This window comes from Megalobrama amblycephala, linkage group LG20 (assembly GCF_018812025.1).
Source record: "Megalobrama amblycephala isolate DHTTF-2021 linkage group LG20, ASM1881202v1, whole genome shotgun sequence".
In the NCBI taxonomy this organism is placed as follows: Eukaryota; Metazoa; Chordata; class Actinopteri; order Cypriniformes; family Xenocyprididae; genus Megalobrama; species Megalobrama amblycephala.
The window spans coordinates 20,663,574-20,676,492 of record NC_063063.1 but is presented as its reverse complement, the minus strand read 5'-3'; the positions used below and the strand labels follow the sequence as shown (position 1 = coordinate 20,676,492).

The 12,919-nt window shown below is 36.1% G+C and overlaps 1 protein-coding gene across 4 annotated transcripts in view; it reads right to left on the bottom strand.

Annotated features, from left to right (window-relative positions):
* Window positions 1–12,904, bottom strand: part of vti1a (vesicle transport through interaction with t-SNAREs 1A) — a 141,630-nt gene extending 128,726 nt beyond the window's left edge. For all 4 annotated transcript variants that reach the window (XM_048170492.1, XM_048170490.1, XM_048170493.1 and 1 more), the window contains exons 1-3: window positions 12,769–12,904; window positions 2,366–2,424; window positions 1,711–1,821 (exon numbers count right to left, since the gene is read on the bottom strand). In XM_048170492.1, coding sequence (XP_048026449.1) covers window positions 1,711–1,821; window positions 2,366–2,424; window positions 12,769–12,862 — 264 coding nt within the window. In that variant the 5' untranslated portion in view covers window positions 12,863–12,904. The remainder of the gene's footprint in view (window positions 1–1,710; window positions 1,822–2,365; window positions 2,425–12,768) is intronic.
* Window positions 12,905–12,919: the final 15 nt, after the last annotated feature.

The following is a 12,919-nucleotide window of genomic DNA, read 5'->3' as shown; positions in this document are numbered from 1 at the left end:
AGAGCACCTTGAGTTAGGTGCAGGTGCTGAGTTTGAAAGAAATGATGAAGTGAATTTGCTGCGTGCTGAGACTTCATATGGTGGCATAAGCGAATTAAGTGGATTGCAAAGAGAACAAGGCTATAGAGGTACTGAAATGCTTTAAAACAATTTAATGTGATATTCTCAAAAACAATATATATATATATAAATAAAATAAATAAATATAGTCTCTATTAAAATGTTAGCACAATCAATTATCCACCCACATGAAGATAATATTTAGTTATTTTATATAAATATTTATTTTATAAATATACAAGTAAATATATTTATACTTTTCTCAAGATATGTGAGTGTAATATATATATATATATATATATATAAAATTATAAAAACAACCCAAGTTGGATTAAAAATGGACAAACAACCCAGCAATTGGGTTGTTTTAACTCATCGGTTGGGTTAAATGTTTGCCCAACTATTGTTTAAAGATTACAATATGGCTGGCTTAAAATGAACCTAGAATAGGTTGGAAATTAAAAATCAGACACATAATTACTAGAGGCAACAAGAATAATCAAAAGGAGAACATTTATTAATAAGCAATTTAATAAATGTTTATTGTTTAATTATTATTCATTAAAAACGTATTAATAAATGTTAATTTATTAAATATTAATAAATGTTAATTTCCAACATATTTTGGGTTCATTTTAAGCAAGCAATATAGTAATATTTAAACAATAGTTGAGTTAAATAAAACTACCCAGCAGGTTGGGCAAACATTTAATTTGGGTTGTTTTTAACCCAGCATTTATTAGAGTGTATATAAAAAATATTTCATATAATTATAGGTAGCGTTTTATTTTAAGGTGACATAGTGTACATGTTCCATGTACTTACTAAAGTAATAAGTTACAAGTTACACCCTAAACCAAATCCTAACCCTATAGTAAGTACATGTAGCTAATTAATATTGCGAAGTACTTATTTGTGTAAATACACTGTAACAAACAACATCACCTTAAAATAAAATGTAACCTAAATATATATTTTATTATCACTGAAAAGCAAAAGTGCTTACAAGAAACAGGGAATGTAGCATATTACCTGGTCTCAGAAACTGCACGAGACAAAGGCAAGGCCAGCGCCTCATATTCCAAACATTAAAGAATCAAAGTTTGTTTAGTGTGATCAGTTTATCCTCTCCTAACAGAATAACATAAACGTGACCACTTCAGAAAGAACAAAAAGACGTGTTTTTGAATAAGATTATTAAAGTACGGGTGTACTAATTTATTAATTTTTAACGGCATGTCAGCAGCAAGGCTATCTTCATAGTATGGCTGCAAGAAAGACAAACATGGTGATGTAAAACAAGCAAAGGAAAAATTTGGCTTCAGAGTAAAAGCACCTCATTAAGGTTTGATGTGTGTGGGGTAGATTCTTCATGGGCAGGTAGAGTTATGAATAACTAAACAAGGACATCTGGAGAAAAATACAGCTCTGCTCTCCTTGGCTCAAGTGGTAGTTGCAAAAAATACATTCTGAATTAACCACAGTGGAAATGCCAATGACCTTCGGTGGTTTTAAAGTTGAAGGACTAAGCTTCATGCCACGTGTGTATGTTTGCGTGCTTACGTGAAGAAGAACACGGCCATTGAAAGCATTCACGCAAAAAGCGTGATGCTTTTTTTTTTTTTGTATAAGGATGTTTTTAATACTCACAAAATCTTTCTCAAGTTTCTCCATCTCTTGCTTGTAGCTCTTCAGACGGCTGTTGTACATGGCTCGGCTCTGAATCGGAATCTCACGAACCTCCAGGTCCATTTGCTCGAGCTAGAAACACCAATTAAATTCAGTGTAAACAAGCAAACTAGTTCACATATCATTTTGATACAAAAACAATTAAACTGTCTCGCTAGTTTAATGTCAACCAGAGGCATCGATTCAGGCACCCGGCAAATCAAGTCATGTTAGGAGGTGTCGCTTCATTAAAACCTCTGGCGCGGTTGAGCTCTGACAACTACGACATGTGTCCGTGTCACATGTGAGCAAACCTGCGTGCACAAAAGGGCCCCGCTGATTTACACTGTCCAATCAACATGACATGATGGGACAATTTACATGCGACACACATCCTTCCTTTCGGCACCTGCCACGGCGCCTTCCCCCAATAATGGCGTGAAATGTGTCGCGCGGTGTCACTTAAAAGCGCATTATGTGGATGTGATCACACCGTTAGCACCAAGCAGCCTTCAGCCAGATGAAGTGTGTCTCATGTCACTGGCGACATTGCAGGTGTTGTTTATGCAGGGGGGAAATTTTTCCAAATTCATTATTTAGAAAACGAGTGAGTGAAAATTACTGATCAAAGACCCACCAACTCTCTGACTTCTTCAAGCTGTTTGTCGACATTTAGAACCAGCTGTGTCTTCTCCTCTGAAAGAGAAAAAGAGGAAAACATATTGATCAGTGGATGGAGGAGCTGTGCTTCATGACAACAGCCTGACTCCCCCGCAACAACAAGGGAGCAAATAAAAACAAGCCTGCATTTGAAGATATATTTACACATTCTCAACGCACAAAGATCCATATTTGATGTGTCTTATTTTTCCATGTGTAAACGCCTTTGTTAGTTCGTGAAGGAGCGCAGAGACGCCTCTTGGCAACTCAAAAGAGGAGAGAGATGTCAGCTCCGCCAAACTCTGCCGTTCTGCCACCCACTCAGAATGACTACAATGAGGTTGTATTGGTTTTTATCCACTGGTACGAGCCAGGCCAAAGTATTGAGAATGACCGAATTTCCCTTCCCCAATTTGCATCTACATCACCTCACTAATGATCAGTTGGAAGATGAATACATATGTCGTATCTAACTCTCCAAGCAAGTTCATGAAGCGTTTTACAAAAATAAGAGAGGCTGTGATCTTGCAGCTGTTCCGGTATTGTTATTTCCTAACGCGAAATGTTATCAATGACGACAATATTATAAAGTTACTGCTTCGCTAAAAATACATAAATGAAATGCACTAAAAACTAATATAAACTGCTTATATGATATTTTTGGCACCATAGCACTATAATGTCCAAATTTTTATTGAAAACAATCATAAAAAAATAATAAAATACCAAAAGCCAATAATAAAATAGTTGACAGTAAACATTTATAATGTTACAACTTCTATTTCAAATAAATGACGTACTTTTAAACTTTCTATTCATCAAAGAATCCTGGGGGAAAAAAAATTATCAAGTTTTCCACAAAAATATTATGCAGCACAACTGTTTCCAACATTGATAATAAGAAGAAATGTTTCTTCAGCACCAAATCAGCATATTAGAATGATTTCTGAAGGCTCATGTGACACTGAACACTGGTGTAATGACTATATATTAAAATAGGTAACGGTTACACCGTGTCCTAAGTAACTACACACGATAAAAGGCATCTTTTCCATGTTAATCAGAGTTTTAGTCCTATCCATCCACGACGTCTATTTTAGAAACGGTTTCTATTTTTCTGCGACGTCACGGCTGGAACAACAACACAAAGTATGGCAATGATAATCACAAGTACTGTTTATGTGCTTTATTTTTTGTTAAAAGCATCTAATGGTGTTTGAATATCATTTTGTCTTCTCAGCTTTGTAACGTTAGCCGTACTGAAATTAACCGTGGATAATTCACCTCAGATCGTGAAAATAAATAAATGGGCAAAAGAACGTTCAAACTGTCAACCAATGTGAACAAACAAGTGTATTATATGACAAAAATTGTGGTAAAAATTGTGTAATATACATAAATTGAAAAAAATAAAAGGAATTTGATTATGTACTTATCCATTTTCCTTGCCAACAGAGCCCGCCCACGCGTTTTTCTGATTGGTTGTGATTTTTGATTGACTTTATCACGTCTCGCGTCGTGTCTGGTGTGTGGACACGGTTGACAATATTACTGATTTTACTGTATTTTTTATCAAATAATTTAGTCTTGGTGAGCATAAGAGATTTCAGAAACATTAAATAAATCAAATAAAATAAAATCTTACAGATCTCAAACTTGTTAACAATAGTGTATAGCCAGTAATCGACCAGTAACCGTTATGGTGCTGATATGTTGTGCATCCCTAATAAAAAGACACCAAAATTAAAGAATTAACTGAATTATTTTTTTAAATCGCAATTAATACAGTCATTATGTGACATCCTTTTGCATGAAGATAGTGCCTGTTTGAACATCTTATATTTTACAACAGCTGAAATGCTGTCTTGACCAGTTAGTATCCAAAACTATCTTTTCATAATATGAATTTTGTAATGATAGAAACACAAGCTATAAATAAATAATCCTGTGAAAGAACATCACAACATCTACTGATCAAACAAGACCAGTGAAGCACATCAAACCATGCCAAGCGATAGCACTAATCATGGAGAAATAACATCAAGCGATATCAAACCGGAAAGCTGTCAATAAGCTGGAAACTAAAGTGAACTTCTGTTTTGCCCTTTGGCTTTCCAATGTCGTTTGGTGGTCATCAATCCATTTTTAAAATCTGTGTGCAACCTCACAGCCCACACAGTGTAAACAGCCAGGGGCGATTCTCTACAAGGTGAGCAAACACTGGGGCCTCCATTCACCCCTGGCATAGGGCAGGTTGAAATATATATCTCACTATTGCAGGTGCATGGGGCAGTACCACAAGGTCAGGTGCTCTTTGGGCAAAGCGATGCACTGAGAAAAGTTCGACTTGTAGATGCATCTTTGCTCAATTTTTCATTGCGTGATTGACAGCTCATTCTCTTTGTGCAAATCTACCTAAAAAAAACAAACAAAAAAACAAAACAAAACACGCATTTATGTTTAATGGAGAAAGGCCTTGCATTATTTTCAAATTCATGTTTCACAACTACAAGTTTTGCGCTGTTCAACAAAACACAACATAAAATCTTGGATATTCTCAAGTGAATAAATGCGGTCGGCTTGAGCGAAAAAAAAATGGCCAAGGGCATTATATTTGTCCACTGGTTTTTATCAATGTTTCTACACATGTGACACTGTACAATACCATGAGAACAACAGCGTAAGCCACTTTGTTGATGGCTGCCATTGTTGGTCGCAAACAAATTTGTGTACCTAGGAAAGAGAAAAAGCGCTTTTTATGGACATAATTGAGATTTGAATTCAAGAGCCGAACTCCTCTGGCAACAGTGAGGAAGGTTTGGCGATCGCTAATGAGCACGCATTGTTTATGGCTTTGTTCATATTCAGTGGACTTATTTAAATACATTTAGCAGCTGGTGGTGGGCCGGTCTGATGATACAGTGTTTGTTTCTGCCAAGCTCTGAAGAAGCAATTTAAGCTTCAACAATTCACCACATTACACATTCTCATTCTTTTCAATGTGCTTAAATAATGCAAAGAAAAGCCAATGGCGCGTGCAATTGTTTGACAGCGCTCACCGAACTGAGTGCTGCTGTATGATTCTGAATAAGTGATTAATCCTTCTCACCTATTGTTCACGTACAATAGAAGCACTGAGCGACTGCATCAGGTTATTATGAGACAGACCTCTGAGGTTTAACAGTGACTGAAAGCAATCATTTACATTAAAAGTCACCAGAGGGTATTAAAGTAACCTTTCATTGCACTGACTTTTAGTTTCAATCCAGCAAAGTCAGAACAGGATCTTGAATTAATTTTATTTATGTAGTGAGTTTTGAACTGAGACTGAACTGAATTTCTGAAGTTCACAATGTGAGCAAAACAAAAAGTTGTATCCACATCAAAGGCATCCTGAGGAGTATTTCCAGAGGATAGCAAAACCACACTTTTGCTACCCTGAAGTGTTCAAAACGGGTCAAAGTGGCAAACAAGAAACACAATGAACCCAAGCAAACATTGACATTTATCTTGGTCATAAGGCTTGTATTAGACATCTCTGATTTCAAGCAATCATAGATTTTCTTTTCTTTAAGGTAGGCCTACACTATGTAACTTTTTTGTTCAAAATTAACAAAAAATTAAAATAATGAATCAATACATCATCAATCCTTCTTCCAAAGTGTGTTTTTGTCTTACCCTGATTCACTAATAGTAAGCCTATTATAAGTGTTTGTATTTTAGACATTACAGAATGGGGGTTTTTTTTCAAGAAACTGCGTACATAGTCACTTGCCCGTATGCATCTCATCATATCCGTAAATAGAGAAAAGTTGCTCCGGTTACTTTGACGCATGTATGGTATGTGAGTGGCACAGGTTAGGGCTGCATGATTAATCGCATGAGATTGTCATGCGTGTCTCATCAGTAAAGCCGGTTCTGTGATTAGCGGTAAATGTCCATCACCTGCTTTCAAATGGAGCAGCACTTAATATACAGAGCCGTAGTTCGCGGACAAGCTACGCAATATCGCGTTCATAATCGAAGCCGATTCATCTGCGATTATGAACGCGATATTGCGTAGCTTGTCCGCGAACTACGCATGACAATCTCATGCGATTAATCGTGCAGCCCTAGCACAGGTTAGTTGTCACGATGAGTGAGAAATGTTGACATGGAGCTAGTGTTGCTTTCGTCAACGATATCGTCGTCAACGAACCTTTATCACGTGACGAAAACGAGACGCGACATAAATGCTGGTCATGTGACGATGATGTTGCAATATTGTTGACGAATAAAAACGAGACTAAATGTGGTTTACAAAATAAAAACTATGCTAAAATGTCTCGCAGGCGACGGCGACGTCACTTCCTCAAGCCCCACTCACGGCATTATTTAGAACAGGGGTTCTCAACCTTTTGCAAGCTGGACCCCCCCAAAGCTGGTTCATTGCAGCAAGGACCCTAAACTTTTGAGGTTTGCGCTAGCCTGGATGCCAGCCGAACTTAGCCCCGCCCACAACATTTTGAGGTCGGGGAGTTCGGTCTGGACTTGATCCGTAGAGGAGTAAAGCTGCGTTCACGTCACCTCGTATTTACCGGAATCTTGAAATGACAACACGTGACGTTATATTCGGAGCTGTTCACGTCCTTTTGGTCCTTGAACTGGGAATTATGCGTTTCCATGGCAGCACTGTCGACGCCTAAATGAATCTACAGCTGTCAGGTGGTACAGCGCGGCCACGTGGTATATCTGGGAGCTTTCAGAAAACTCCCAGCTTACAAGCTGTAATTATGAGCTCTACGAGGACGTGAACGCTTTTTACAAGCTAGAATCTCGTAACTACAGGAATTACGAGGCCACGTGAACGCACCTTAATTATGCCCGAACAGAAACTGTTCGGACCAATCACATTGTCAGGGCGATGATTGACAGATTATCACCAGAAACGTAATCAGCCACGTCATCAAAGAGCGCTTGGGGAGTTTGATTGACAAGCGATCTAACCAATCAGAACGCCGCATCCGCTATTTTGTCCGACAAAGCAGTCAGGAGTTAGAAGATTAACATCGGTGGAGTTAAACTTGAAAAACTGTGCATATTGACGTCTTTCCGCGTTTGAAACAACATTCATTCTCATGTTCATTCATGTTTATTTGATGCTATAAATGGACTAGTAGGAAGAGATGATCGGTTAACGAGCCTCTTGAGCTGAGGCGCTACAGCAATCTGTCACGATCATGGTCACAACACATTAAAGAGCCACAAAACGGTTTTTATTGTTTGAATTTTTTTATTAACTACACAGTTTGAAAGCTGGGGCTCTGTCTAATATCATAAGTAACCTGTCCTGTCTTGTCTGCCGACGTGTTGTCAGTTTCCGCTTTGCTCCGCGATGTATTTTCCACTCTGTGTGGCGTGACAGCTCCACGGCTTCTCGGACAAAGCAACAGTAACTAAGGGGGGCGAGTTTTGCGAAAGGTCAATTAGTTTACAACAATGATGGCTGTTGAAGAACTGAGATGTGTAGATTCCGCCATCGCGTCCGTTATAGAAGATGTCGACAGCGCATTAATTTTAAAAGAGGAACAGAGGACCGCGATCAAGGCATTTGTCGATGGGAAAGATGTCTTTGCCGTCCTTCCTACGGGATTCGGCAAAAGTTTGATTTATCAGCTGGCCCAGATGGTCGCTAAGAAGAGTTCTGTTGACAACTATGCGTCGCTCAACATACGTCACTTACTCTGTAGCTCTGGGGTGAGTTTCCCGAAAGCATCGTTGGTGAACCATGGTCGTAAGTCCCATTGAACTCTATTGGTAACGACCAGGTAACGACCGAACTTGCGACCATAGTTCGCTTCGGGAAACGCACCCCTGATTGGTTGTAGGTCTATCCAATTGAGGTCTTTCCTGGATCGGTTGAAATACGCCCCCATAATCAAAGCCCAATGGAGCAGTATCAGACTCATATTCGAACTAGAATTGAGTATGACCACGTCAGGCTAGGTTTGCGCAGCTTCTCGAGGAGAAATCAAACAAATGAGCGCCGTTTCCTAAAGTCTATGAGCGCAGCACACATAAACTAAATTGACATACTGCAGTTAAATTTCAAAATGTGGTGTTTTTATATTTATATTTTATATTTATAAAATTTGAATACAGTTCAGCAACATACATCACACGACCTGACGACCAAGAGAGCTGACAAATGACCATCACTTAATTTACCATCACCTCGCGATTGAAAATGTGACACTGATATGACAGTTCAACAAACAAGTTAATAATATTAAGTCACTTACATTTTAGACGAAAAATGACTGTTTTGGTCTATTTTAGCAGCGAAAATAGATCCGATGAATCCAAACAAAGATCACAACATAGCGCATCTCACAGCAACACTCAAACGTGTTTTGAATGATTCAGTATTTTGAACAAATCGTTTGAATCACAGATTCAATGACCCATTCACAAACATCTGTCTCATTCTTGATGAATCGGCCGTTTGAACGAATCGTGAATGAACGACTCAATGACTCGCTTAATAAAACCGCTTATCACCTGCATTTGCGCTCACTATCGACAAACCAATCAAATTTGTTCAAAACTTTTTTTTTTTTTAAATCAGTCCAAACACATTTTAATTTTTATTCAGGAGTTATGTATATACAAAATTATAACTTTTTATGACAGTAGTTTAGTGATAAAAAAAAATTGCAAATTTGTTTTTTTCAGGGTTTTTTTCCTCCCATTCTGTAGCCTACTGGAAATGTCCAAATGTTATGTAATTTATATTTTCTAAAAAGTGTTCTATCAAATGATACCTACCTTTTGACTCTCCTTGCTACAGTTTTGGAGTTATGAGGCTTTACTTTTTTGTGTGTCGCTCAGAAAAAAAAAAAAAACTAAAAAAGCCTTCAGGTCTTAAAGGGTTAAGAGACATCTCAAGGCATTATAATATATTATCTATAAGATAACAATAATATAATAATAAGATAACCTTGTTTGAAATGGGTTTGGCTAAAATAAAATTTTGGTTTTGTCTATTCTACTAGGTACTTATACTATGTTGACTGGGTTAAATAGAATTGCATTACTAAAAAGAGACTAAAATACAATTTTCATTGACTAAAATTAGACTAAATGTCATCAGTTTTCATCGACTAAAACTAGACTAAAATTTCATCAGTTTTCATCGACTAAAACTAGACTAAAATAGTCATGGATAATTCTGACTAAAAAAAGACTAAAATGCTCAGACATTTAGACGACTGAAACTTGACTAGACTAAAAAGAGTATGAATGTGATTAAAACTAATAAAAACTAAAATTACCGCTTGACACAAAGACTAGACTAAAACTAAAATTGAAACAGGCCACCAAAAACAACACTACATGGAGCACACAAAATCTCCAACCTCCGGGGGGTTTAAAAAACACAGAACAGAGAAGATTCTACTGGAAAAAAGTGAACGCAACAGAGCTTGTAATAAAACGAGAATGAACATTGGCTTCGGAGATGGCAAGAACTGAGGGATTTGAAATGTAAAAACTGATGATGGTGTGTTTATTACTCAACAGGTGAGTAAGGTATTTTATTGAACAGATTTGCCATATGTTGCTCTCTAACAGAGTTCATTATAAAGCATTATCTATTGTGAAGGGTCATTTCATTATGGTTGTTGTACGGTTTATGCTTACAAATAGCATAATTACACAGCAGGACAATGTACACTGATCAAAAGATTTTTTGAAGAGGAAGAAGAAAGAATAAATTAATACTTTTATTCCATTAGAAAGCATTAAAGTGATCAAAAATCAGACAAAAAAAGACATTTATTATGCGACAAAAGATGTTAAATGTTTACATTTCTTTTAAACTTCCTATTCTCCTAAAACAAGTATCATAAAAATATTAATCAGAAAAAGCTGTTTTCAACATTGATAATAATAAGAAATGTTTTTTGAGCACCAAATCATATAGGAACATGTGACACTGATGCTGAAAATTCAGCTTTGTCATCACAGGAATAAATTACATTTTAAAAAATATATTTTAAAGTTACTTTAAATTGGAATCATTTTTTCACAATATTACTGATTTTTCTGTATTTTTTATCAAACAAATCCAGCCTTGGTGAGCATAAGAGACTTCTTTCAAAAACATTAAAAATGACACCAAACATTTGAACGATAAAGTTGATATTACTACATTACTACTGTGCAAAATACATAAATATTAAAAGAAATAAATATAATGCTAAGATGTTTTTCATCTTATTCTTGATTTTAGATGTTTTATTTTCTGTTATCCATTCATACAAAACTCTCATCCTACCATTCAGCCAAATAATATCAGACTAATGCAAAAAATATAAATAATTCACACGCGAAATGTTAGCACTGGTTATGAAAAAACAGACTGGCCTGAAAAAAAACGAGGCTTTTTCTTTGTCAACAAATGTTTTATACAAGTAAGAATGTGGTTCAAGAAGGGAAAAAAAATAATTTGGGGATATCAAAGAAAGAATATAGCAAAGTCATTCACGGCAATATTTGTATTGGCTTTATGAGTTCTTAAATGAAACATTTTCCTTCCTTTATACAGGCAGGTTTGATGCTATTTTTTAATAAGATTATTTTTAGACTCTGAGCTGTCTCTCAATTATCCAACATCACGCTCATCTCATAGCATCGTTCCCATGGAAACGCATTTGTCTGATTTGCAAAATGAAAAGCACAAAAACAGGTAAAGCGGCAGTAGCTTTACAGATACAGAAGTAGACTTAGCACAACTCACAATCCTAAACAGTCCCAGCTGATGAAACAGTCCATGTTTAGAAATCTTGACATAAACTTGACAGTCTGAGTACACATCTATGTGATATTATACAGCATCCTGACCTAGTAAAGTATATAACAGGGGTCCATGACCTCTAGGGGCTCCATGGTGGTACTGCAGGTGGACCACCAATTATTGTTTGATTATAGAACTGGGTTTTAGAGAAAAACAAACACAAATGAAAAATGTTTGTTATGTTTCTGAAATACACCTCTAATGCTCTGCATTATTTTGATTTTAAAAAAATACAGTAAAAACACAATTTAAAAGAACTGTTTTCTATTTTAACATATTTTAAAAAGTAAGTTATTCCTGTGATGACAAAGCTGAATTTTCAATATCATTACTCCGGTCTTCAGTGTCACACAATCCTTCAAAAATGATTTTAATATGCTGATTTGCTGCTCAAGAAACATGTATTATTATTATCAATGTGAAAAACAGTTTTGCTGCTTAATATTTTTGTGGAAATCATCATGCACTACCATTAAAAAGTTTTGGGTTCAGTAAAATTTAAAAACAAAGAAAGAAATTTATACTTTTATTCAGCAAGGACACATTAAATTGATCAAAAGTGTAAAGATACATATTACATAATGGTCCAAAAAAAATCTATTTCAAATAAATGCTGTTCATTTAACTTTCTATTAATCAAATGTATCATGTTTTCCACAAAAACAGAACAACAACTGTTGTCAACATTGATAATAATAACCATTATTAATAATTGAGCACTAAATATTAACTGATAATAACTGACCACCAAATTAGCATATTAGAATTAAGTTCAGCTACATAATTGTTCCTCCCAAATTCAAATGTATTAAGTACAATTAAATGTAATGCAAAAGTCTATGACTGAATATTTTAACGGCTCTCCAGCGTAAGCATCTTAAAGTATATGCAAAAAGTAAATATGTAAATTACATTTGATACTATAGTATGTGAGATAGCCAGGATTAAAATGCAACTCTCAGTCTTACGCAATATGTAAGTAGGGGTACCTGTCCCATCTCTCAGTCTTTAGCCTGAAAAAGATTCCTGGACAAAACTTGTTGTTGTTGTTGTTGTTGTGTGATGTTCATTACAGCAGCTTGGGAATAATGGCATTTTATGTTTAGTCTATTTCACAATACATTATAATAACTAACCCAACAAAATGACAGCTGTCAGTCTCAATCACAGTGATGACAACAACACAAACAAGGTGTCAAAGCAGGACCTTACATCTCTGTCTCACTGTATACTGTGCACTTTATAATGACAAGGATTCTTCTCTACTTTAGCCAAAAACTCTAACTCCAACAAACACAACATGACATCTAAGATCCTTGTCACCCAAATCCTGAATCTTTAGGCATCACTGAAGATTCATCTGACACACAAGATATCTGACACCATGACCCTCATGAAACCACAGCTCGCTGACAATTGATATGGGACGTTTCTAAATAATATACCAACCTGACACAACAGCAGCAAGAATGAATCATTAAATAAGTTGTTTATGTCGTCCTAACATTAATGTCTTGCTATGAGCTTATTTAACAGCCACTTACCACCGGCTAGTTTGGGTATTCTTCCAATTTTGTTGGTTATTTCCGCGGTGAGGGTGCCAAAGTCCTGCTCGTACGCTTCAAAATCCGAAGACATGTTGTATTTATGTTTTAAAAGATTAAAAGAGGGATGAACTGTGCTGCGTTACACACT